Source organism: Chelonia mydas, chromosome 3 (genome assembly GCF_015237465.2).
Source record: "Chelonia mydas isolate rCheMyd1 chromosome 3, rCheMyd1.pri.v2, whole genome shotgun sequence".
NCBI classification, from domain to species: domain Eukaryota; kingdom Metazoa; phylum Chordata; order Testudines; family Cheloniidae; genus Chelonia; species Chelonia mydas.
Genome location: NC_057851.1, coordinates 3,647,866 through 3,672,805, shown reverse-complemented (window position 1 = coordinate 3,672,805; position 24,940 = coordinate 3,647,866). Strand labels below are relative to the sequence as shown.

The following is a 24,940-nucleotide window of genomic DNA, read 5'->3' as shown; positions in this document are numbered from 1 at the left end:
GGGTCCGCCAAGCAGGACCAGCATTAGACTTGCTTGAGGCGCAGGGCAGAAAGCCGAAGCCCCACCGCATGGGGCTGAAGCCTGAGGCCCTGAGCCCCGCCACCTGGGGTAGCTTTGTGGTGGCCCCTGTGGTGTGGGGCTCCAGGCAACTGCCTTGCTTGTGACCCCCTAACACCGGCCCTGGCTTTTATAGGCAGAAAACCAGTTGTTGTGGCCCAGGGGGACCATGGGGTTTTTCTAGCCTGTCGGGGGGGCCTCAGAAAGAAAATGGTTGAGAACCCCTGGGGTAGACGGTGCGGTGAGCCCAGAGCCAGCATGACCCCAACGGATGGGAGCCCCAAGTGGGGTTATTACGGCCACCAAACCCACACCCCCCCACAGCTCCCAGCGAAGAGGAGACCCTCAGCGGGCTCCGTGACATCAATGGAGCAATCTGGAGTGACGCCGGCTGAGACTCTGGCCCCAGGAGTGGTGCGGGTGGGGTTTGGCCCTTGGCGGGCTGCCTGGGAACAGGGGGCTGGCAATGGATGCTGTTCAGAGCAGCGAGGAGCCCCAACCCAAACCTCCTCTCCCAACACCTCAGACTTTGCCAGTGGGTTCGAGCTCAGGGTTTGACCTCTGCAGCTTTGGGCTCCGCTCTTCCCAGCTGGGCTCTGAGCGGTAGCTAAAATGTCCCAAGACTGGGCCGGCCCTGTGGTCTCCAAGTACAGCACCAAATCTGCCGCTGACTCTCTGTGTGACTGGATGAGTCACTTCACTGCTTTGTGCCTCAGTTTCCCCTACCTGAGCTAACAGTACACAGGATGCGTTGGGAGGGATCTATTTCCCCATCTTGGCTGCAGGGCTCTTTCAGCCTCTCCCCTCTTCTCTCTCGCTCTTTCTCTCCCTCTGTTGTGCTCCTCCCGCCCCGGCAGTCGGAAGAGGAGAAGGAGAAGAAGAAGAAGAAGAAGAAAGGAGGGGGAGAGGAGATAGAGGAAGAGGAGCCAGACGAAAGCATGCTGGATTGGTGGTCCAAGTACTTTGCTTCCATTGAGACTATGAAGGAGGTAGGAGCGGGGCAGGGAGGGAGGGGGCATGGGGTCCAGGCGCGGCTGAGTGGCTATTTCATCTCCTCAGGTTAACATTCTAGGGCCAGATTCCCCAACAGGCTCCGGTAGCTTGGCTGCTGTGTGACACCAGAGCAGTGCCAAGGTCCTGGCAAATCTGGCCCCTAAGCACAAAGGTTGGGCATTTCTGGAGCAGCTCCCAGCAGAGGATATGGACATGCGCATTATCCCTGCAGAAGCATCGAAGCTGACAATGAGATACTGAGCCTTTTGTCTCCAGGTCGCTGATTCTTATCCGCTCTGAGCCCACTCCCCGTTGCGGCATACAGGGGCCTTCAAAGTAAAGGCTTTCCCAGTCAGTAAATACCTCCAGCATCATGAGCCACCCCAGCATCCAGAACATAACTTAGAGCAGCCTCAAGTCAGCTCTAACTTGCACAGGGCTCTGGCCAACTGTCTGGCTGGGCCCAAAGGCCTATGGGATGCTAAGGTGGCTTAAAGCCTCCTTTACTCCTTCGCACACGAGCCAACTCACTTCTCACAGCCCCCTCTCCGTTCTCTTCCTGCCTTGTGGGCGTGAGAGAGGAGTTTGCAGCTGGTGTCTCATTTGGGAACAGAAGTAAAACTGAGCTTCTGACCGCTTGTTGTTAGGAAAGATCCGTGGGACTTTTTGGTCTGTTTTGTTTACTGCAGTAATGGATGTTAACTATTATTATTTAGTATTTCTATTATTGTACTACCAAGGAGTCTCAGTTATAGACTTTGCCTCCATTGTGCTTGGCGCTGTACAAACCCAGAGAGTCCTTGCCACAAAGAGCTAGAGCTGGCTGACATTTTTCATCTGAAACTTTTTGTCAAAAAAACCCCCAGATTTTTGAAAATCTGAATATTTTGCAAGTTCATGTCAAATTTGCCAAATTGCTTTAGTCAGGAAAAAACAAAAACACCCCCCCCCAAAAAAATTTTTAAATGAAAATATTTTGTTCTGACACGTTCTGAGATTTTTCAATTCAAAATGACTTTTCATTGTGAAATTTACGTGTTTTATTTTAAAAAATTAAAAAGCTGAAAGCTTGAAAATGAAACAAACTGTTTTGTTTGATCCAAAATAATAATTTAAAAAAATTTTTGGTTCATTAAAAAAAATTTTTTAAATTTTTCGGAATGGCCAGCGAATTGAAAAATCAGTTTTATTCACCCAGATCTAGCATCATCCCCAAAGTCTTGGACAAATTCCAGCTTATATTTTGCCTGCATAAACCTCCCCATACAATGTTAGCTGATCTTCACTTCCTGTCCTAAACGGTGACTGTGTGCTGTTATTCAGTCGCTGTGCTTCACCCCAGAGCTGGCTGCATTTCAGGGCTGCTATGTTTCTGTGTTTTCTAGCAGGCTCCGGGCTGAAAGGTATTTGTGGAAATAGAATGTGTCGTTCCTGTACCTGCCCTTCTCTGCATCTCACTGCCTGTTTCGTCTCTCTCCAGCAACTCCGGCAGCAGGAAGCGGCTGCAGCAGAAGCTGAGGAGAAGGAGGAACTGGAGATTGCAGAGGGTAAATTTTTGAAAGCCAGCTACCAGAGCGACGCAGAGATCGATGAAACCGGGCTCAGTGCTAAGATCTCTCTCCGCGTTCGGAAAGTTCAGACCAAAATCAGAGCCTCTGCTAAATTCTGTACCTCTGGCTCCAAGCTTGCAGTTTGGGGTCTCACCACGTATTTCAGTGAGACCAAACCTGACACGTGTCGTCTTGCGATGACGGATCACGGCGCAGATGTCTGTCAGACCCAGCCTGCCTGGCTTAGAGGTGACATGGCAGGGAGACAATGCGGTCTAGTGGTTAGCGTCTAGTCTGAGCCATTGCCTTGCTGTATGGCCTTGGGAGAGCCACTTAGTGTCTCTGCCCATCCCTTCCTCCCGGGGGTCCTCTGGCTGGTGTGCGGGAAGCGCTCGGAGATCTTTGGCTCTATAGAAGTGGAAAGTATTATTCTTAACAATAAGCCAGCGTGCCAGGCTTTCCCAGCCTGTCCAGCCCCCACCCCCAGGACAGCCATACCGGAAGCAGGATGGCCACACACGCTGGTGTGATGTCATTGCCTTCAGGGAGGCTGTGGGCAACTCACAGGGTAGTGTAGCTCAGGGACTAGCCTACAGCAGTGCCTGCCCTGCCAGGCTGCCCTGAGACATGGGCGTGCGCGTCTCTAGTGCATGCCACCTGTGGATCTCCAAGCACGTCACACCCCCGAAGGTGTCCGCCCTAACACTGCCCTGGGGAGATGTCACGATCCCTGTTTCACAAATGGGTAAACTGAGGCACGGGGCGATTAAGTGACTTTCCCAAGATCACACGGTGAGTCTGTGGATGATGCCAGGAACAGAACCAGGAGTCCTTATGCCCAGTCCTGTGCTTTTCCCACTAGCCATTGCTGATCACATCAGTTGCACCCCAGCCATCCCCCTCCCCATAGCATTAAGAACCAGCTGGGTGGATCTGGCCCTTCCAGGAGTCGAGCCCTATGGGATCTCACTCACAACTCGGGTGAGGAGCCCAGGGGGGTTGTGATCCCTGCAATTGCTGCTCCAGCCGACTGGTCACACCTATTTGCTAGGTTATTTAATAATATGAAGGTTCTGAGGTTAAGTAACTTGCTGCGAAAGGCAGTCCCCGTCCATGTGTCGCCGGAGGATTAATTCAGACTAGCAGGAAGAACTAATGCAGCCCACGCTGGCTACGAAAGTCCGTGGCCGTGTCCAATTGGCCAAGGACGGTCCGGGCTGTGCAGCAAACGGTCGGTACGTCGGGAATCCATCAGGCTGAGGAGGGGGCTCCGGGAATGGGGTGTAGGGACTCTCACCTCTGAGTTCTGGGCCCCGGTCAGTTCCCCTTGGAGGACTGATGTTTGGGGTGACTGGGTGTCTCTTAGCAGTCCCCTTATAGGGTCTGATCCACTCTCCCTTACTCATGGAACTAATCCCCGCTGGCTTCGTAGGGCTCCAGGGCGGGCCCATAGATGGTACCGCTTAGCTCCCCGCTGGCTGGCTCATCACGCTGCGGGCAGGGTGGCTGGTGAGGAGGAAGCTTGCTGTGCTGCTCCCATCTCTACCTGTTCCCTGGGGAGGAAGCCTGCAGCCATGGGGCCGTCGGCCCTGCACCTCTCACCGTGTGGGGCCAGACCCTCAGCTGCTGGGAGTCAGTATAGCTCCACTGGCCCCGGTGGGCTGATTTGCACCGGCTGTGGATCTGGCCCGTTGCCGTCAACGGCGATACACTGTTTGCACCTGCTGGGGATGTGGCCTGTTGCGTCCGGTGCGATTCAGCTACCACGTGGTCTCTGCCCGTGGCCGACATCTGGGTGAGCGAGGGCCTGGGTGTACCTGGGTGCTGGTCATTGGTGTACCGGGGTGCGTGGAATCAGCAGCCAGTCAGGAGGAGGGGCCTGGTCTCAGCTCAGGCCCTGGGCTCTGCACCATGAGAAGCACCAGGTTGCTCCCTGCAGAACCCCCGGGGCTCAGCCCTGGCTCCCAGTCTCTTCACCCCAGTCGCGAGGTCACTCTGGCTGCTCTTAGCATGGTGTCTCTGGCCTCCCTCCCCTGTCTTTGCCAGCCATTCCCAAGCGGAGCCTGGCCACGGTCAGCTTCCGCCCCGCATGCTCTACCCTCCCTCTTTCATACTGCGCATTTGTCTGTCCCAGTCTGTCTGTTCTCATCTGCACGGCAAAGAAGCCATGAAAGTTGGCAAGACGGAGACAGCAAAGGAAAAGGAAACCGCCAAAGACTTTGGGCTGGGGCTGGGGGAACCTTAGATCTTGGGAAAGAGCGTCCACAGGTCCCTTTTGAACAAACTTCTGTTGGCTGCCTGGGTAACATACTTGTTCAGTGTGTGTCGTGGCTGCTCTGCGTAGAGGGTAACAGCCTACTACTGCTGCCACCTAATGGGATTGCTCCTTTAGCTCCAGTGGTCAAGCTCTGTGCTGTGGGCTGAAGATCTAGGCTTCAGACCTGCTGACAACCCATGCTGGGGTTTGTTCCCCATGCTGCAAGGCATCATGGGTGCTGGGCATGGAGACTTACTCTGCTCAAGGGCAGTGGGATGGCAAGACCTATTGCGGTAAATAAGGTGCCCTCGACATTTTTCTTTCAACTGAGACTTAAAACTCCATTCTCCTCTCATTTGTTCCAGTGTAGCAATGGTGACTTCCAGGGAGTTGCCCCTGGATCTCACCCATGTGAGAAGGGAATCCAGCCCTTAGTGAGAGCTCCTGAGACCAAAAGGACGTTTAACCACTGGTCCGTCAGCAAATGGGACGTTATGTCCCCGGGCGAGGTTATGCCGACTGACTTGCTGGGGTGGGGGTTGCCCATGTGAACCATAAGCTGTAGGTTTAGCCGTTGGCTGTCAGCTTTCATGCCCGCCATGGTTGAGTGTCCTGTGTTCATCCCACCCCCACTCCCATTTCCACCTCCTTCCCCCCCGTCTCTCCCCTTGGACTCAGAAATCAAACTTGATGACTCTCCTATGAAAGGCTCCAAGGGCCAGGCAAAGACCAAGGAGAAGGTCAAGGCGCCCAAAGAGGACAAGAAGAAGAAGCAGCAACAGCCACCTGAAGCTCCTGAGAAGAAGAACAAACAGAAGATTGACGAGCTGAAGGTGAGTGCCAGCCGCTCAGGGGCTAGAGTGGGTGCCAGATCCCAGCTTGGGGAGGGGCTGGTGGCCCATGGGCTCAGCCATTTGTCCTGAAAGCGTTACACCTGGTAAGGTGCAAAGTAATGCACACTGGGAAAAATAATCCCAACTCTACAGACACAATGATGGGTTCTAAATTAGCTGTTACCACCTGAGAAAGGGATCTTGGAGTCACCATCGATAGTTCCATGAAAACTTCCGCTCAATACTCGGCAGCGGTCAGAAAGGTTAACAGAAGGTTAGGAACTGTTAGGAAAGGGATAGGAAAAAAAAAAGGCAGACACTCTATAAACCCACGGTGCTCCCAGACCTTGAATACTGAGTGCCGTTCTAGTCGCCCCGTCTCAAAAAGGATATAGCAGAACTGGAAAGGTTCGGAGAAGGGCCACAAAGATGATGAAGGGTACGGAACGGCTTTCCGACGAGGAGAGACTAAAAAGATTGAGGTCCGTTCCGCTTAGAAAAGTGACAACTAAGGGGGCATGTGATCGAGGGTATAAAATTGTGAGGGATGTGGCAAAGGTGACGAGAGAAGTGTGGTTTACGCTTTCCCACAATACAAAAACCAAGGATCACCCGATGAAATTAATGGGCAGCAGGTTTAAACAAAGCAGACGAAGTTACTTTTTCCCCACAACACACAACTGACCTGTGGAACTCATTGTCATGGGATGTTGTGAAGGCCAAAAGTATAACTGGGCGCAAGAAAGAACTAGATAAGCTCATGGAGGGCAGGTCCATCAATGGCTATTAGCCAAGATGGTCAGGGATGCAACCCCAAGCTTGGGGCAACACTAAACCTCTGACTGAAGCTGGAAGTACAAGACAGGGGTGGATCACTCCATAAATGGTGTTCTGTACACTCCCCATGGAGCTCTGGTACGGGCCACTGTTGGAGACAGACACCTGGCTAGATGGACCATGGTCTGACCCAGTCTGGCCATTCTTATGTTCTTAGGACTGGAAGGGGCTCAGATAATGTGGGGAGGAGGAGATAAGAACCCAGATAGAATAGAGCCCTGTGGTCATTGCCATTGCCGTTTCTCTCGTTATTTGTGCGGTCATGGGGAAACCAAGGATAGTTTCAACACAGGATGTTTCTCGGGGCTCTGCCATGCCTAGCAGTAAGATGTGCTACACTGCGGCACAGTCTCCCAAGGGAATGGAGACAAACTCCCTCACTTGCTCCAGTTACAAGGGGACTGGATAAAGCCCCGGGAAAGGTCCTGCAGGAAGCAGACCTGCATTGGCTACGGGAGGAGCTGGGCTGTAATCTGGCTTTTCCTTCTCTGCTTTCTGCGGCCACGTCTGGCCTTGCAGTTCCCTGGGAAGCTCGGGAGTGGCTCAGTGAGTCACCCCACACGTTGTTGCTGTTGGTTGGGAATTGCTAGCATTAGGTGCCCAATCCCCAATGGCATTTAATGGGACGTGGGAGCCCACTGCCCTAGGGCGCTCTGGGCTCCCAGTCTGGGTTGCTGCTGTTGGCATGGGGAATGTGCGCCCCACGACTTTCCGTGCCTCCTTCCTAGGTCTACAACAAAGAACTGGAAATGGAGTTCGACAGCTTCGAAGACTGGCTGCACACATTCAGCCTTTTCCGGGGGAAGATCGGGGACAATGACGAAACCACGACGGAGGAAGAGCGGATAGTGGGCAGGTTCAAGGTGAGTCTGGCCCAGCCGGGAAACCCTCCTGCAGGCAGGGAAATGGATCAGATACAATAGAAATCAATTCACAGGGACCCTAACCGAACCCGGCTACGGTGCCTTCAACCCTGTTCCCTTGGCATGTTAGCCCATTAGACCGAGTAACTCCTCTGGGCAGAGACAGATCAGTACACAGATGGGAGACCTCCAGCGGATGTATCAGCAGGACTATTCTGGGCTCAGAGCTGCTTCTGGAGAGTGCAGGGGTGGAAACACGCAGCCTGCCCTGCCCACCTTGGGGTAACCCTCCCTTGGTCACAACCTGCCTCAGTCCGTGATGTGTCTCTTTAATTCCTGCAGTATCCACATGGGCTGGCGGCCACATAAAGCCAGTGCCCAGACCCAGAGTGTATCCCTCAGCAAATCCTTCCCTTCCCCAGGCTTCCCAGATTATGGGCCAGTCTTGTGACTCCTCCATTGGTCTGTTCTCGACTCAGACAGGTAGCCCTGTTGACGCCAATGGGGCTATTAGCTTGTGCAAGACTCACTCGAGCGAGGAAAGGTTTAGGAGATTGGCCACCCACAAAGGTATTTCACACGGGTATTGAATCACAGCCTGTTGCAAGCAGGGTTGGTTGGGAAACGGGTTTTCTGTCCTGCCAAAAGTGGTAAGATTTGTTGGGGAGGGGGAGAGGAACTCATCCCCAGTTGGGAGGAAACAACAAATTTTTATTGCAAACCAAAGTTCTGACAAAAAGTGTGTGTCTGGCCAATGGAAATGTTTTGATCTGATGTGTTCAAAATGTTTCATTTTGATATTGGCCCTTTTACATTTTTTTTTCAAATCAAACTCAATTTTGATACAAAAACATCAAAACTTTTTATTCTGCAAATATTGAAACGAGACATTTCTGATGGAAAACGATTTCCATAAATGTTTTCCAACCAGTTCCAGTGGCAATTTTCATAATTACTGCCATGAACTTCCATCAGAAGAAACTGGCTGACAGTTGCCCACCCTGTCTCATATTGTAAGTTCAGGGACATGGAAAGCAGCAGATCCTGTGGTGTCTCCTGGATTCTCTGGCCCATCAGTAGATGTTCTCCTCTCCTTCCATTGCTTTAGGTTTCATGGCGCTCTCAATTGGTGCTTTCACATGCAGATGCTGAGACTCGGCTTACACTTAAAAGTTATGTCGACATAGCTGCCTTGTTCAAGGGTGTGAAAAAACCACACCCTGACCTACGTTGCTATGCCAGCCTAACCCCCAGAATAAACGCAGCTAGGTCAACGGAAGAGACAGCCTTAGATAGTCCAGCCATCCTGCAGACTTCATTCACTTGGATTTCGTTTTCCTCATTCCAATTCCATAAAACAGGGATACTTGCAAGTTCGGTGAAGCTTCAAAATTTGACCTACCTTGTCACCGTCATAGCTAGAGGCAGGCTATTGGCCAGATTTTCAGTAGTTCAGTGTATCGGCCACTCCCGCGGCACTCACCCCCGGCCAATCAGACCGTGGACTGTTTTCACAGGACTCACCATCCTTGATGCTATTTTCATATTTGCTCTCTGAACCCACCTCAGCTTAACTCAGGGGTGTGATGTCTGGAGCCGAGGGCGCCGTGGCTCTGGGTTCACCCCAGGATAACGGCGATCAGAATGTGGCCTGGAGGGGTGCTTGGTCCTCAGGCTGAATCCCACTCGGGATGTGTTTTTCCTTGCACCAGGGTTCCATGTGTGTTTACAAAGTGCCGCTTCCCGACGACATCACCAAGGAGGCAGGATACGACCCCAACTTCGGCATGTTCCAGGGCATTCCAAACAATGACCCCATCAATGTGCTGGTCCGAGTGTACATCGTGAGGGTGAGTGTAACTTGCCGGACAGCGTGGGCTGCATGGTCCAGTCCATGGATGTGTTAAAATCAATGGTTTTAACCTATTCAAGGAGGAGCGAGTGGGTAAGAGGGGAGGAGGAGGGGCGCTCTGTGTCAAAAATGGTATTCCCTGCTTCCAAGTCACTGCCAGCATGTATGAAGATGATATTGAACGCTTAAGGATCAATCTTAACCTATTTATCATTGTGGGGCACATATGCAGCCCACAAAGTGTTAACTGGGCCGCAGGTTGAGACCCACAGTGCCCCCCACAAACCCCTTTGTTCAGCACCCTCCGCCCAGAGACGACCCCGCCCCCAGAGTGGGACCAGGAGTGGAGAGCGGGGTGTGGGGCATGGGGCAGGGACCACACGGCAGGGCAGCCAGGTGGCCGGGGCCCGCGGCCTTTGGCACACAGCTGAGCTAAATAACTTAACTCCAAGAGTTTTAAAAGAGTTGGCTGAGGAATGCGTTGGGCCATTTGAGTTGATTTTCAATAAGTCTTGGAGCACTGGGGAAGTTCCAGAAGACTTGAAGAAAGCTAATGTACCAATTTTTTAAAAGGGTAAATGGGATGATCTACGTAGTTATAGGCCAGTCAGCCTGACATTGATCCCAGGCAAGATAATGGAACAGCTGGATCTGGGACTTGATTAATAAAGAACTAAAGGAGGATAATGTAATTAATGCCAATCACCATGGTTTTATGGAATATAGATCATAGAATCATAGAAGACTAGAGTTGGAAGAGACCTCAGGAGGTCGTCTAGTCCAACCCCCTGATCAAAGCAGGACCAACCCCACCTAAATCATCCCATCCAGGGCTATGTCAAGTCGGGCCTTAAAAACCTCTATGGATGGAAATTCCACCCCCTCCCTAAGGAACCCATTCCAGTGCTTCACCACCCTCCTAGTGAAATAGTGTTTCCTAATATCCAACCTAGACCTCCCCCACTGCAACTTGAGACCATTGCTCCTTGTTCTGTCATCTGCCACCATTGAGAACAGTCTAGAGCCATCCTCTTTGGAACCCCCTTCAGGTACTGCTATCAAATCCCCCCTCACTCTTCTCTTCTGTAGACTAAATGAGCCCAGTTCCCTCAGCCTCTCCTCGTAAGTCATGTGCCCTAGCCCCCTGATAATTTTCGTTGCCCTCCGCTGGACTCTTTCCAATTTGTTCACATCATGGAGCAGGTGTGTGTCTAGTAGGGTCCCCATGTGACAGTGCCCACGGTTGTGGGGCACCTCACCACCACCTGCTTGTAAACATGAGGCAGCCTTGTCTGTGAATCAGCTCCCTGAATCCACCAGCCGCTGGCAACACAAGCCCTGCTCTCCAGGCCTCTGCAGGTCTCACTGTCTCTGTGCACATGCCAACCCCTGGCCCGCTCTGAGCGTTCCCTGTCATGTCCAGCACCCTCTCCACTGACCACTCACAGAATTAGCAGGGCTGCCATCCCCAAAGGAACAGGACAGGGCAGCTTGAAAGATTCAGCTCAGCCAGCACGCTGCTGAACACCACCGCTCTGAGATATTTTGATAGTGATACAAGAATAAATTTATTACCGAAGACTAGAGATTTGGGAGACAGTGAGGGAGGATATTGGAAACAAAGAGTTACATAGCAAACAAAAGCACAACACACTTTCTAGAGACTAAACTACCAGTTTAACCTCCTGTCTAAAGAAGTTTCTCTAACCCAAAGTCCCCTGCAGCCAAGGTTGGCTGAGATCCATTTTTCATGAATGTAAACACACTGTCCGTTTCCTTCCTAGGTGCAGGATGAGGGTGGGGGTCTTCTTTGCCTCCTCAGTGTACCCCCAAATTTCATTGTCTTTCCTCACAGACAGGATAACCACCTGTGACTTGTTTTGCCTGTGTGCTGCTTTCCCTGTTGACCTCACATCTCTTTGTTAAAATTTGACTTTGTATGTAAAATGAGCATCCATTGGGTTAGATTATGCTACTTCATTTACATCCCAACAAAGAAATACACATTTCTTACTTCGTGTCTTATGCAAAACCTGTTCTTCATCTTTGCTGGTGACTAATACCTTGATGCAGACTTTAAAACATATTTCCAGTATATATTCAAATTCCTTACATAGTATCTCTGTATACATCTGTAAATGATGACGAGGACAGGTCTGTTCTGCTCTGGATCGCTTGGTAAGATGGGCACAAACAAACAATGTGTTTTAATATGGCTAAACGTAAATGTATCCATCTAGAAACAAAGAATGAGGCCGTACTTACAGGATGAAAGCAGTGACTCGGAAAAAGATTTGGGGGAGGGGGATCGAATCAGCTGAAGCTGAGCTCCCAGTGTGACACAGGGGCCAGAAGAGCTAATGTGATCCTGGGATGTTGTCACGGAGTGTGGGGGAGTCCAGGCCCTGCACCCCTCTTCCTGGGATTCACTGAGACTCTCAGCCGGCCAGTAAAACAGAAGGTTTATTGGACAACAGGAACACAGTCCAAAACAGAGCTTGTGGGTACACCCAGGACCCCTCAGTCAAGTCCTTCTGGGGGAGCAGGGAGCTTAGACCCCAGCCCTGGGGTTCCCTGTGTTCCTCCACCCAGCCCCAAAACTGAAACTAAACTCACCCAGCAGGCTCTCTCCTGCAGCCTGTCTTCACATTCCTGGGCAGAGGTGTCACCTCCCCCTCCCCCTCCTGGCTCAGGTGACAGGCTCTCAGGTCTCCCGTCCCCAGGGCACATTCCCAGGTCAACACTCCCCCCTCCCTGCTGCGTCACATCCTCACAGATGTATAAACAGGGAATCTCAAGTAGGAGCAAAGAGGTTCTTTTACCTCTGTATGTGGCTCCGGTGTGACCGCTGCTGGAATCCTGTGTCCAGGTCTGTGCCCAAAGTTCAAGAAGGATGTTGATAGATTAGAGAGGGTTCAGAGAAGAGCCATGAGAATGATTAAAGGATTAGAAACCTGCCCTACAGTGATAGACTCAAAGAGCTAAATCCCCGGGGAACAAATATCTGACAATGGGCTCTTCAGCCTAGCAGAGAAAGGTCTAACACTATTCCAGGGCTGGAAGTTGAAGCTAGACAAATTCAGACTGGAAATAAGATGTACATTTTTAACACGGTGGATAATTAACCATTGGAACAATTTCCCAAGGGCCGTGGTGGATTTGCCATCACTGAACATTTTAAAATCAAGACTGGCTGTTTTGCGTAAAGTTCTGCTCTAGTTCAAACAGGAATTGTTTGGGGGAAGGTCTGTGCTATTCAGGAGGTCAGACTAGATGATCACTTCGGTCCCTTCTGCCCTTGGGATCTACGAATCGAAGAGAGCGTGGTCGTATTGTGAGGGGAAAGAGCCAGAGGAGAGCGAGAGGTTACGAAGAAGAGGAGGGTGGGGATGAGGCTGGGCATGAGGGAGCTCAGGAGATGAGCTGGGATGGGCTCACTGGGGCAAGTGGAGGTGTTATAGGAGGAGAGTGGATGAGGAACTTCTGCACCTATGCTGGGAGGAGGCTGCGAGAGTTGTAGGAGAACCCTGGAGTCAACCAATGAAATGAATAGGCAGCAGATTTAAACCAAACAGAAGGAAGTATTTCTTCACACAGCGCACAGTCGGCCTGTGGAACTCATTGCCAAGGGATGTTGTGAAGGCCAAAAGTATCACTGGGTTCAAAAAAGATGGTTTAGACACAACAAATCCTGCCTCTTGGTGGGGGGTTAGACTAGGTGACCCTTGCGGTCCCTTCTAACCCTATGCCCTATGATTCTAAGAATTAGATCAGTTCCTGGAGGACCGGTCCAATGGATATTAGCCAAGATGGTCGGGGATGCAACCCCATGCTCTGGGTGTCCCTAGCCTCTGACGACCAGAGGGAGAATACTGGGCTAGATGGACCATTGGGCTGACCCAGTTACGTTCTTCCGAGGGGCGGAGGGAAGTGAAGTTGCAGTTTGTCAGTTTTCTCTTGGAGGGAATGGAGGGAGGGGAGGTTTGAACAGCAAGAGACTTGCAGCCACGCTGCAGAAAGCGAACGCGTGGCTGGTGTGGGCCATGTGTGGCCAGGGAAACCCCCAGGGGACAAGGTGTGTCTGATGTCTTCCTCACAGGCCACCGACCTGCACCCAGCCGACATCAACGGGAAAGCGGATCCCTATATCGCCATCAGGCTGGGCAAGACAGACATCAAAGACAAGGAGAACTACATCTCCAAGCAGCTGAACCCCATCTTTGGGAAGTAAGGCGCTGCGGTGTTACTGTGGGCGTTACTGAGACCGCCGGGCGAGGGCTAGTTCAGACACATAGTGGGAGCCTGAAGAAGGCAAGCAGGGTCAGGAAGAGAGCCCAGGGCTCCTGAGCGCTAGCCCAGGGCTCTAGGCACTGGCCTCTCCCCCACAGAGCAGCGGGACAAAGGCAGGCTCCCTGTCTCCATTTTGTCCACGCCGGGTTCACAATGGTGCCAGGGGCACCGGGCCCACACTCAGAAGGGGCACCAGTGCCCGGACTGTGTCCCCACCCCCACTCAGCCTCTCCACCCCCTCTCCACCTGGCCCCGCCCCCGGCTCACTCCTCTCCTCCCTGCCTAGCCCCCCAGCTCGCTCCTCTCCTCCCCGCCTCACCCCCCCTGCTCACTGATTGCTCCTCTCCGCCCCCTCCGTGCCTTGCCCCCTGCTCACTCCACTCCACCCTTCCCCCGAACCCACTGCTCACTCCTCTCTGCCCCCTCCCCAAGCGAGTGGTGGGTGGGGCCTTGGGGGGAAGAGGCTGAGCAGGGGGGGGCCTCAGGGCAAAGTGCAGGCAGAATGGGGGCAGGGCCTCAGGGCAGAATGTGGGTGGAGCCGGGGCGGGGCCTCGGGGTGGAGTGCAGGCACGGTGGGGGCGGGGCCTCAGGGCAGAATGTGGGCGGAGCAGGGGCAGGGCCTCGGGGTGGAGTGCAGGCACAGTGGGGGTGGGGCCTCAGGGCAGAATGTGGGTGGAGCAGGGGCGGGGCCTCGGGGTGGAGTGCAGGCACAGTGGGGGCGGGGCCTCAAGGCAGAATGTGGGCGGAGCTGGGGCGGGGCCTCAGGGCAGAATGTGGGCAGAGCAGGGGCGGGGCCTCGGGGTGGAGTGCAGGCACAGTGGGGGCGGGGCCTCAGGGCAGAATGTGGGTGGAGCTGGGGCGGGGCCTCGGGGTGGAGTGCAGGCACGGTGGGGGTGGGGCCTCAGGGCAGAATGTGGGTGGAGCAGGGGCGGGGCCTCAGGGCAGAATGTGGGCAGAGCAGGGGTGGGGCCTCGGGGTGGAGTGCAGACACAGTGGGGGCGGGGCCTCAAGGCAGAATGTGGGCGGAGCTGGGGCGGGGCCTCAGGGCACAATGTGGGCGGAGCAGGGGCGGGGCCTCGGGGTGGAGTGCAGGCACAGTGGGGGCGGGGCCTCAGGGCAGAATGTGGGCGGAGCAGGGGCGGGGCCTCGGGGTGGAGTGCGGGGCAGAGTCTTGGGGCAGAGCCGGCTGCGAGGCGAGCCAGGGCCGTTGGCAAGGGGGGGGCCTGCACCAAGGCCCAGGGGTAAATGCTCTTTCGTTCTCTCTCCTCCCCGTTCCCCAGGTCGTTCGACATTGAGGCCACCTTCCCCATGGAGTCCATGCTGACGGTGGCCGTGTACGACTGGGACCTGGTGGGTTCTGACGACCTGATCGGGGAGACCAAGATCGACCTGGAGAACCGATACTACAGCAAGCACCGGGCCACCTGCGGCATCTCACAGACCTACTCCACGTACGGAAACGCCTCCTGCCTCGGGCCCTGCCACTGCCCCGGCTGCGTGGGAATGAAACTGTCCCCAGGCAGACAGACAGCCCCGGGCCTATACCCCTCCCCCCCAGCCCAGCAGGGCAGGTGGAAACACGCTGTGTGCTACTTACCCCCTGGCCCTGTCTGCTCCTGTGTGGGGCACCCCACATGGAATAGCAGGAATGCAGGGCAGGACTCAGGGGCATCAGCAGAGGGTGCATAGGCGCCCAAAGAGGGGACACGTAAGGCCAGGACTGAGGGGCATTGGCAGAGCTTGGTGGGGAAGCCCAGGACTGGGGCAGCAGGGGGCTGTGGGTCGGGATTGGGGGGCACCGGAAGAGCTGTGTATGAGGGACCACAAGGGGCTACAGTTCAGGATTGAGGGGCGTTGGCAGATCCATGTGTGGGGAGCTCAGGGCTGGGAGAGCGGGGGACATTGGTCTGCACTGTCCCTTCCCATATGATTCCTGGCTTCAGCTGATGCGATTCTGCCTTCCTCCCAGCCCCGGAGGAGCGGGGCAGGCCCCTTCTCCCTGGGCAAGCTGGAAGTGGTTGGATCCGCAGTGGCTCTCCCTGACCCCAGCCCTTTGTTCACAGCCACGGCTACAACATGTGGCGGGACCCCGGGAAGCCCACGCAGATCCTCTCCAAGCTGTGCAAAGAGGGCAAGGTGGATGGGCCCCACTACGGACCTGGAGGGCGGGTGAAAGTCGCCAACCGGGTCTTCACCGGCCCCAGGGAGATGGAGGATGAAAACGGTAATGGGACCAAGGGCGCGGCACTCCCCCGGCTGGGTTGGAGGGGTGGGTCGGACGGCTGCATCGTCCTGGCAGGCACCTGCACACGCCTCCACTCCTATGAGCACACACACACCCCAGGTCAGGCAAGGAGCGTGCCAGAAAATTGAGCGCCTGCTTTGCAATGGGGAGACGGAGGGTGGGGGTCGGCCTGGGCTGGCCGGGCAGGGGGTACTGGGAGGGGCCTGGTCACGCCCAAGAGGTGAGACAGCCCTTGCTCCATGCCCCTACCCGTCGGGGGGTGGGCATTCTCCTGCCTCAGGCTGGCCGCGGACACCGTGGCCCGGCTGCTTTACCTTGGCCCAGCCGGCCCGGCTCAGCGCTGGCTCTGCGCACGCAGGTCAGAAGAAGCAGACGGACGAGCACCTGGCCCTGGCGGTCCTGCGCCACTGGGAGGAGATCCCCCGGGTGGGCTGCAAGCTCGTCCCGGAGCACGTGGAGACGCGGCCGCTGCTGAATCCCGACAAGCCCGGCATCGAGCAGGTACCGCCCGCTCTCCTGGCATCGGGGTCACAGGCTCGGTGCCGGGGGGCGGGACGGAGAGGTGAACGCAGCAACCTGTCTGGCCCTCGGGGAACGCCAGTCCTGCGGAGCCTCATGGGTTCCCATGTGCAAGGCAGATCCAAGGCCAAGCAGACGAGCCCCATCCCGTCCCCGCAGCTGTAGAATCCTGCAGGGGGAGCCCCTTCCCCCAAAAAATCACCCCGGGGGGAGCAATAACAGCAATGATCTCTGCCTGTCCCCCCTCTTTCCATACCTCCCCAAGGCCCCTTTCTCTTGTGTTCCCCAAGCCCACCGCTGTAGGGCTCTGGCTGCCTTCCTCATCCCCGGACCCTGTTCTCTACCCTCGTGCGCTTGTTCCCCCTCCATCTCCACCCTACATCCCCGTCTCGTGGCCACGCCCCTCCCACCGTACCCCATGTCCCCTCGGTACCTTGTCTATTGCCTCTCATCTGCTCCACGGGCAGGAGACACTCTGTGAGGGGATGGGGCTGCAGCTGAGCCCCCAAGCTGGCGAAGTTCTCTGCAAACACGGCCTTCCACGGCCTTGTCTCCGTGCGACTGTCACCTTCAGGCTGGTGACTGCCAGGCGGGAGGGGAAGGAACCCCGTAAAGGGAGGGGAGGAGACAGCAGAGGGAGCTAACTGGGTCTTCCCCACATTGCAGGGCCGGCTGGAGATGTGGGTAGACATGTTCCCCATGGATATGCCGGCACCTGGCCCTGCCATCGATATCTCTCCCAGGAAGCCAAAGAGGTAACGAACCTAGGGGTAGCCTGGGACCAGCCCAGGCCCCACGTCGGTCACCCCTCATGCTGCCGCTAACAGGAGGGCTGCAGGGCCCGCCTTGGGGCTCCTAACCAGCTCCTGGTTTGGGCTGAGATCTATAGGAAACCCTCAGCTGGATGGACCTGTCTTTCTTTCCCTCCCCTGCCCCGCAAGGAGCAATCCCTCCAGCCCATGCTCCTGGTCTCTTGATTTGGTAGGTGGCTGGGAGTTGGGGTGTGATGTCCTCCATCTCCTGCTCCCACCGTCTGCTCACAGAGAGGTGGTGCGCGGGGCCCCAGCCGGGCACCAAGGCAGAGTTAGCACCTGCAGGGCCTTGAGCTTCCACAGCCAGAGAGATAAGGGCCTGATCCGAAGCCCAGTGAAATCTATGAGGCTCCTTCTGCTGGCCCTGGGCTGGGTCTACCAAGGGAGCAGGAGAGCTAAGGACCAGGGCGTGATCCAGCTGCGGGAGGGGGGACAGAGCAGCTGGGCAGGGAGGGCGATGGAGGAACCGGTGATCAGCAGCACCCTGTGAACCGGCGCTGGGCCCTTTTCACCGTGGCGGGGGCAGGGAAGGCGTTCAACAGCTTCCAGTGCCAAAGCGCCTTCCGCCTGCCCGCCACCGGGAAAGCTGAGCCGGGGCCCTGCCGTCTGTTCCCGATCGCGACTTGTGGCCAGGGCCAGACCTGAGTGATGTGAAACACCCAGCAAAGCCCCCACCCTCTTTGTGCATGCGTGTGGGTGTGAATATGCCCGGCCTGCAAGTGAGACAGAGATTGCGGATCGAGCCAGGCCAGCGTTTTAACAACCCCGCGAGCCCCCGTCCATCAGCGACGAGGCTGCAGCCCCGGGGGTGTTGCAGCCCAGGGTGTGATGTGTATTATCATCAGCTGGTGTGGGTCAGCATCCCTGGCTGGGAACCATTGCAAGGAGCCACCCCAGGTCACACCTGCTGGAGCCCTAAACTGTATTAATTATTATGTTACTCAGCAGCATGCTAGGGGCTTCGGACGGGCCCCTGCCCGAATGAGCCTACAGGAGTGCGGGCTCCCTAAATATGAAACCTACAGCCCATGGGCTCTGGCTCCTTCCAGCTCCCCAGACCCCAGCTGGGCCAGGTGGCAGGGCTCTGCTGGAACATCTGGGCTGCCGGGCTGCTGGTTTGAGCATGGTGGGGAAATTCAGCTCCCATTGGGCCCTGGTGCAGCCCCAGGGACTTCAGCTGAATCATGTGGAGGTGAATTTTGTGGGCCCAGGTGCCAGCAGCTGATGCAGCAACAGGCTGCCCTGCTCCAGCCCCAGAGCTGGGAGCAAGCTGCCCAAGCCCAGGAGTGGGCTGCCTGCCCAGGTCCCCCGGCCGGCGATCGGCAGGACATCAGACTAGCTGATCCTAATGGTTCCTTCTGGTCTGAAACAGCCGGGAGGCCAGGGACGGGGCTGCCACGAAGCTCACGGCTGAGCCCTCCTCTTGGGCCTGCACCGTGGCTGCCCCCAGGAGAGGGGTCTTGTCCCAGGGAGCCGATCCCAGCGCCCCACCGGGTCTGTGCCGTTCTGCCCCGGATTTCCCCGCCGGCCTTATCTCACCTCCTTGTCTCCCTTCCTCCCTGCCAGATATGAGCTTAGAGTGATAGTGTGGAACACAGATGAGGTAATCCTGGAGGACGATGATTTCTTCACTGGGGAGAAATCCAGTGACATTTTTGTCAGGGGGTAGGTACAGCGCGGCAAGCCGGCTCCTCCGTGTGCGTGAGCATCTCGCGGCGCTGCTGCCCCGCTCCGGGATCCCGCTGGTGCTTGGTGTGGGGGGCTGTGGGGGTGAATAACAGACATTCTGCTTCTTTGTTTTGCCTCTGTCTGTGTCCCCACCCCCCTTTTGCCATGTCTGCTCCGTGCCTGGTGTGGTCTGTCCCTGTGTCCCGCCCTGCCGGCCGCCTAGCTATGAGCTGCGGGTGGTGATCTGGAACACCGACAAGGTGCTGCTGGAGGATGATGCTTTCATGGCAGGAGAGAAGATGTCTGACATCTATGTCCGGGGGTAACGGCCAACACCTTGCCGCCCGGCCCCCTCCCCTGCGGGCTGTGCAGAGGGACACACTGTGTCCCGAGTGTCCCAGGTGTTCATCGCTGCCCCTCGGGAGCACCCCACCCAAACCCACAGCCTAAGAATCTGGGGGGGCTCAGCCAGGTCTGGCCCCTGGCTCCTCCCAAGCCCACTCAGCTTGAGCTCCAGCACCGAGTTAACTCCAGTTCCAGACTCCGCTGGGTTCCTTGTCATGACCCGTCCCAGCAGCCGGGGGTGAATTCTGCTTCCAGGGCCTGTTCGTGCGACTCCCCACGCCGGCCTGGTGCCAGCACGGAGCCCGGACGACTCTGGTGCCCGGCTAGTGTCTGTGGCAACACGGCGTTCATTCCCCTTCTGGGGCCCGATGAGGCACCGTTAGTTCCCGGTGGGATGCCTGACGATTTCGGTGGCCGGTTAGTTCTGCGTCTGGCGCCCAGTTACAGCAGTTGCCATTACGTGGTGAGCAGCTGCTGAGAGCTGCTCTCGCTGGTCTCGGCCACTCCGTGGGCACTCCCTGCGCTCAGCGTGGGTGCTCCCTGCTGCCTGGCAATTTTTAAGTCAAGGTTGGATGTTTTTCTAAAGGAGACGCTGCAGGTAGGCTTCTCGGGACGTGCCCTGGCCTGCGTTATCCAGGCGGTCAGATGAGAGTATCACAGTGGTCCCTTGGGCTCTATGAATCTGCAAACCCGCCCTGCCCACAGCCACCTGGTGCCCCTCTGTGCCAAACGGGCAGTCCCCTGAAGCAAGAGTTGCTAACGATAACCTGCGGCTCCTCAGAGAGTCCCTGCAGGCAGAGTGACAAGGTCCCACACCCCAGGGGGTCTCCTCTCCGTGGGGGCAGAAGCGCACAGACACAGTGTGTGGGGACAGCGTAGCCGATGGTTGCACCAGTGTCCCCCAGGGCCGGGCTGTCGGCAGGTCCCAGCTCGCTGCCGAGTCTGTTTGCTGGCGGTGTTGCTGGAGGAACAGAGACGTGCGGACGCGTCCTTCTCTGCCCTGGCTGCGAGCCACGTAGGCGCCCCCCCTTCTCTAGGAATGCTGCACAGCCCCGCACATCTGCCCACCAGGAGACAATCACTCGTCCCCAGCTTACACGTTCCCTTCCTCAATCCCATTCCCCCTCCTCCTCGTCAGGTCCCCTTGGACCACCCGGGTTCTCCTGGGCTTGTGGACCCTGCTGGCCCTTCCAGAGAGTCCTTGGGTCCCTGCCCTCACTGCTCACCTGCTGAGCTCCACGCCATCTGCCCCCTTCGGCAGGTCCTCCAGCCCATTGCTGTGGTCGTTGCTCCCCTGTTTTGTGTGTGTCTCTCTGGGCCGCGGGCCGCAGCCGAGGTACTGTCTCAGCAGCTCCTTGGCACGGGGGTGTGTGTGTCTGGTTGTCCTGTTGCTCCCCGTGACCAGCCCCATCCCCTTGCCCAACGGTCTGGTCCCTGCAGGTGGCTGAAGGGCCAGCAAGAGGACAAGCAGGACACGGACGTGCATTACCACTCGCTCACCGGCGAGGGCAACTTCAACTGGCGCTACGTCTTCCCCTTCGACTACCTGATGGCGGAGGAGAAGATTGTCATCTCCAAGAAGGAGTCCATGTTCTCCTGGGATGAGACTGAGTACAAGATCCCGGCTCGCCTCACCCTGCAAGTCTGGGACGCCGACCACTTCTCGGCTGACGACTTCCTCGGTGTGCAGTGAAGGGGGTCCGGCCCCGCGTTGGGGGGGGAGGGGTGACGCGCTGCCAGGCCTGGGCACGAGGCTGTGGTGGGGCAGGGAGAGCCACCCAGCCGTGCAGCGCCAGGCCGCCGTCTGGGGATCCACTCTGCGCTGTCCATGGCCGGGCAGGCGAGGCTGGCGGGAGAGGATAGAGAGAAGGGGGGCAGCCCCAGGCGAGAACCTGGTGGGTCAGGGAGGGAGAAGCAGCCACCAAAGGAGATGCTGATCTATCAGGGCAGGGGAGACCCCCAGGAGCTCAGAGGAGACGGAGAGCAGGGGATGAGGTCCAAGGGCCCAGCTGGCTCAAGCTCCCCGGCACGTCCCATGAGGCTCGGGGTGTTGGCCCTGGAGCTGCAGCTGCCCCCCCGCCCCAGTGCCGTGCACCCGGCGGCAGTGCCAGCGGGCTGGGAAGGCTGCTGTTCTTTCTCCCCGCCAGGGGCCATCGAGCTGGACCTGAACCGCTTCCCGCGCGGCGCCAAGACGGCCAAGCAGTGCAGCATGGACATGGTGACGAACGAGGGCGACCTGCCCCTGGTCTCCATCTTCAAGCAGAAGAGGGTGAAGGGCTGGTGGCCCTTCGTGGCCAGGAATGAGAACGACGAGCTGGAGCTCACGGTGAGGATGCCGGGCAGCGGGTCGCTGCTGAATGCAGCACCGCAGCGTGGGCCTGGCATCACTCACCACGAGGAAGGGCGCTGGCAGGGCTGGGGGCGGGGAGCCCGGGACCAGGCCAGCTGGGGGCTTTGGGTCGGGACTGGGGGGCGCTGGCGGAGCTGGGGACGGGGAGCCCGGGACCAGGCCAGCGGGGGGCTGCGGGTCGGGACTGGGGGGCGCTGGCAGGGCTGGGGGCGGGGAGCCCGGGACCAGGCCCGGGGCGGGCTGCGGGTCGGGACTGGGGGGCGCTGGCAGGGCTGGGGGCGGGGAGCCCGGGACCAGGCGGGGGGGGGGGCCGCGGGTCGGGACTGGGGGGCGCTGGCGGAGCTGGGGGCGGGGAGCCCGGGACCAGGCCGGGGGTGGGGGGGGGCTGCGGGTCGGGACCGGGGGGCGCTGGCAGGGCTGGGGGCGGGGAGCCCAGGACCAGGCCGGGGGGGGGCCGCGGGTCGGGACTGGGGGGCGCTGGCGGAGCTGGGGGCGGGGAGCCCGGGACCAGGCCGGGGGGGGCTGCGGGTCAGGACTGGGGGGCGCTGCGGGGAGCCCGGGACCAGGCCAGCGGGGGGCTGCAGGGCAGAAGCGCCGGGTGACTCTTTCCCGTCGGAGGTTGGGCTTTCCAGGGCTGGAGAAGTTTGGCTCCGTCTTTGAACCGTGCGGCTCTCGGGGCGGGGCGCTCTGCCCAGCCGGGTGTCAGGGGCAGGCGGAGCAGCCGCTCAGATGCTGCCGGTCCAAGCTGTAGCCAGGAGGCGCAGAGCCGGGGGAGCTGAGTGAGATCTGACCGAGCCAAAGGGAGCCCGAGCCGCACGGCCTGGCCCTGGGCACGCCCCTGCTCTGTTCTCTGGCCCTGGTAGGTCTTGGGAGCGGTGAGCCCGCTTCTCAGCGTGGGGGGGTTACGGTCACCCCCGCCAGCTCAGATGATGTGCTCTGGGGGGCGGCTCTGCTGGGAGGATTCGGCACCTTTCCAGCTGTAGGCCCCAGGACGCCATCCCAGGCTGCGGGATGGTCCCCTGCCCCGGGCGGGTTCTCAGCCAGGGCCGTCCAGAGACTCTGTGCTTCCCCCAGGGCAAGGTGGAGGCCGAGCTGCACCTGCTGACAGCGGAGGAGGCCGAGAAATCCCCCGCGGGGCTGGCCCGCAACGAGCCCGACCCGCTGGAGAAACCCAAGTAAGTGACGAGGGGCGACCGGCAAATGTCACGCCTGAGCCTGCAGGGTCCTGGTGGGGGTGTAGGGTGAGGCTGAGGATGTGGGGCGGGCCGTGGGGATGAAGGCCGGGTGGAAAGGGGGGTTAGGTGCATGGAGCTGATGCTACAGGGCAGGGAGGTGGTGGGGACACCCCATGATACGGGCTGTTTTCCCCCCCATACACGTCCAGTTCTCTGTGTCTGTCTGTCAACCTTTCTTTCCTGCCTTTCTTCACCTCCTCCCCATCACTCCGGCCGCCCCCCTGCACCCCCCCAGCCGCCCCGACACCAGCTTCATCTGGTTCCTGAACCCCCTGAAGTCCATCCGTTACTTCATCTGGCACACGTACCGCTGGCTCCTCCTGAAACTCCTCCTCCTCCTCCTCGCGCTCCTCCTGGTCGGCCTCTTCCTCTACTCCATGCCGGGCTACCTGGTCAAGAAGCTTCTGGGGGCCTGAGGGCACCATCCCCTTTGTTCATGGTACTTCCCACCCCGAACACCCGGGGCATGTTTGCTGGCTGAGATCACTGGAGGGGCCCGTGAGGCGCCGGGTGCGCGGGAGGGGACTACGGTGGGGCATAGTCGGGCTGCCAGGGGCCCTGGCCAGTCCCAGGAGGGGCAGGGAACAGATGCGACTCATTGGAGGCCGGCCAGCAGGAGGCCAGCCGGGTCTCCCGGGGCTGATGAGCGGCTGGGCTAAGGCACGGAGGGCGCAGTGGGGAATTGGGAACCACTTTGGAGCCGCTGAGCCGTGGGGCATAGCCGAGGGAGGCAGGAACTGGCAGAGGGGCGGCAGGCAGAGACGCAAAGGCCTGGCGGTGGCGTGGGGAGAAGGCCCTTCCCCTACCCAGGGGCCTGGCTGGGTCTAACGCTGCTAACCTGGGCCGTGCGTCTCTTCCTCCCCGTCCCGTCCCGTCCCCCGCCTCCTGCTGCCGCGGCCCGTCGGCCAGCCGCCCCGACACCTCCTTCATCTGGTTCCTCAACCCGCTCAAGTCCGTCAAGTACCTGATCTGCACCCGCTACAAATGGCTCATCATTAAGATCGTGCTGGCGCTGCTGCTCCTCATCATGGTGGGACTTTTCCTCTACTCCATGCCCGGCTACATGGTCAAGAAGCTGCTGGGGGCCTGAGGCCGCCGGGGCCCGGGGCCAGGCACCCGCTCGCCACGCTCAGCGGCCCGGCTGGGGCGGCGCCGGGACTGGGCCGGGGGGACGCCCGCAGCTCCGTCTTGCTTGCGTGTTCGCCTGCGCGGCTCCCTCTGGGGTCTGTCTCGCCTGAGGCCGGGGGAAGGAAGAGTTGGGCCTGGGGCACCGGGCTCCCTTCGCGCTTTCCCTGGGCGAAGCGTCGGCGAAGACAGGGCGGCTGAGCTGGCGCTCGACTTCCACCCCCCACAGCGAAGAGCCTCTTAGCCCTGCCCCGGCTCTGGCTCCCAGAGCCCCAGGAGGCCGGTCGCACCCTCCCACGATCACGGCTGGCCTGGCAAGGCGGGGAAGGACGTGCGGCTCTGGTTTGTTCCACACCCTCCTTCCTGCTCGGCCGCAGACACCCTGGGGCGCCGGTGCCAGGGAGAACGGGGGCGTTGAACACCGAGCGGGCACAGCCTGAGGAGAGGAGCCGTGGGACTCTCCAGAAAAGCAGCCCCCTCTGCTCCAGAGGGGCAGAGCCCCCCACCTGCCCCAGGTGGGCTCTGAGGCTGCCCATGGCCAAGGCCCTGGCCGTCCTGCTCCCCCGTGGGGGTGACATTCACCCCGGAGGCTGTGGAGAAAGCAGCAGCAGAGCCGAGGAAACGTGCCCAGGCCGGGAGGAGCGGCCAGCTCTCCAGGCTGCCTGCCCTCGCCGTGGGGGGTGGGTTGGACCCAGCCTGGGCCCGTTTTCCAGCCCCCAGCCCTCAGCCGCTCCAGTTGGGCCGGTGCACGGCTTGCGTGGGAACCCCGTCAGTGCTGGCTGGAGGGCCACCCAGCCGGTCCTTGTTCTAGCGCGGCTGCCCAGTAACCGCAGCGGGACCTGTCGCCGCAGGGGATCCCGGGAGGGGCCCTGCTGGCCCCAAGCCCTGCTAACGCTTGGCCTGATGTGTTACAGCTGTTCCCCCCCCACCTTCCCCCCGGCCTGCTCAGCCCTTCCCACCTGGGCACGAGAACGCGTGTGTCTGGTGTTCACTGATTTCTGGTCCTGGGGCTGAGCCAGCTCGCTGCTGGGACGAGAGCAGCCGGCCCAGGGGCCATTTCGAGGTTGGGGGGAGCCTCTTTCGTTTGTTTTTATGATGTTTGCGTTTTA

General features: G+C 58.5%; 1 protein-coding gene across 5 annotated transcripts in view; it reads left to right on the top strand.

The window, feature by feature from the left end:
* Nucleotides 1–24,940, top strand: part of OTOF (otoferlin) — a 197,530-nt gene extending 172,590 nt beyond the window's left edge. The window contains exons 32-47 of one of the 5 annotated variants that reach the window (XM_037893743.2): nt 912–1,046; nt 2,531–2,597; nt 5,566–5,690; nt 7,256–7,390; nt 9,103–9,240; nt 13,342–13,469; nt 14,813–14,983; nt 15,596–15,756; nt 16,136–16,278; nt 16,963–17,051; nt 19,000–19,098; nt 20,562–20,803; nt 21,269–21,447; nt 22,546–22,646; nt 22,942–23,145; nt 23,616–23,756. In XM_037893743.2, coding sequence (XP_037749671.1) covers nt 912–1,046; nt 2,531–2,597; nt 5,566–5,690; nt 7,256–7,390; nt 9,103–9,240; nt 13,342–13,469; nt 14,813–14,983; nt 15,596–15,756; nt 16,136–16,278; nt 16,963–17,051; nt 19,000–19,098; nt 20,562–20,803; nt 21,269–21,447; nt 22,546–22,646; nt 22,942–23,122 — 2,094 coding nt within the window. In that variant the 3' untranslated portion in view covers nt 23,123–23,145; nt 23,616–23,756. Of the gene's footprint in view, nt 1–911; nt 1,047–2,530; nt 2,598–5,565; nt 5,691–7,255; nt 7,391–9,102; nt 9,241–13,341; nt 13,470–14,812; nt 14,984–15,595; nt 15,757–16,135; nt 16,279–16,962; nt 17,052–18,674; nt 18,774–18,999; nt 19,099–20,561; nt 20,804–21,268; nt 21,448–22,545; nt 22,647–22,941; nt 23,146–23,615 lie in introns of all 5 variants that reach the window. The other 4 variants (XM_037893742.2, XM_037893745.2, XM_037893746.2 and 1 more) reach the window with 4 other exon arrangements.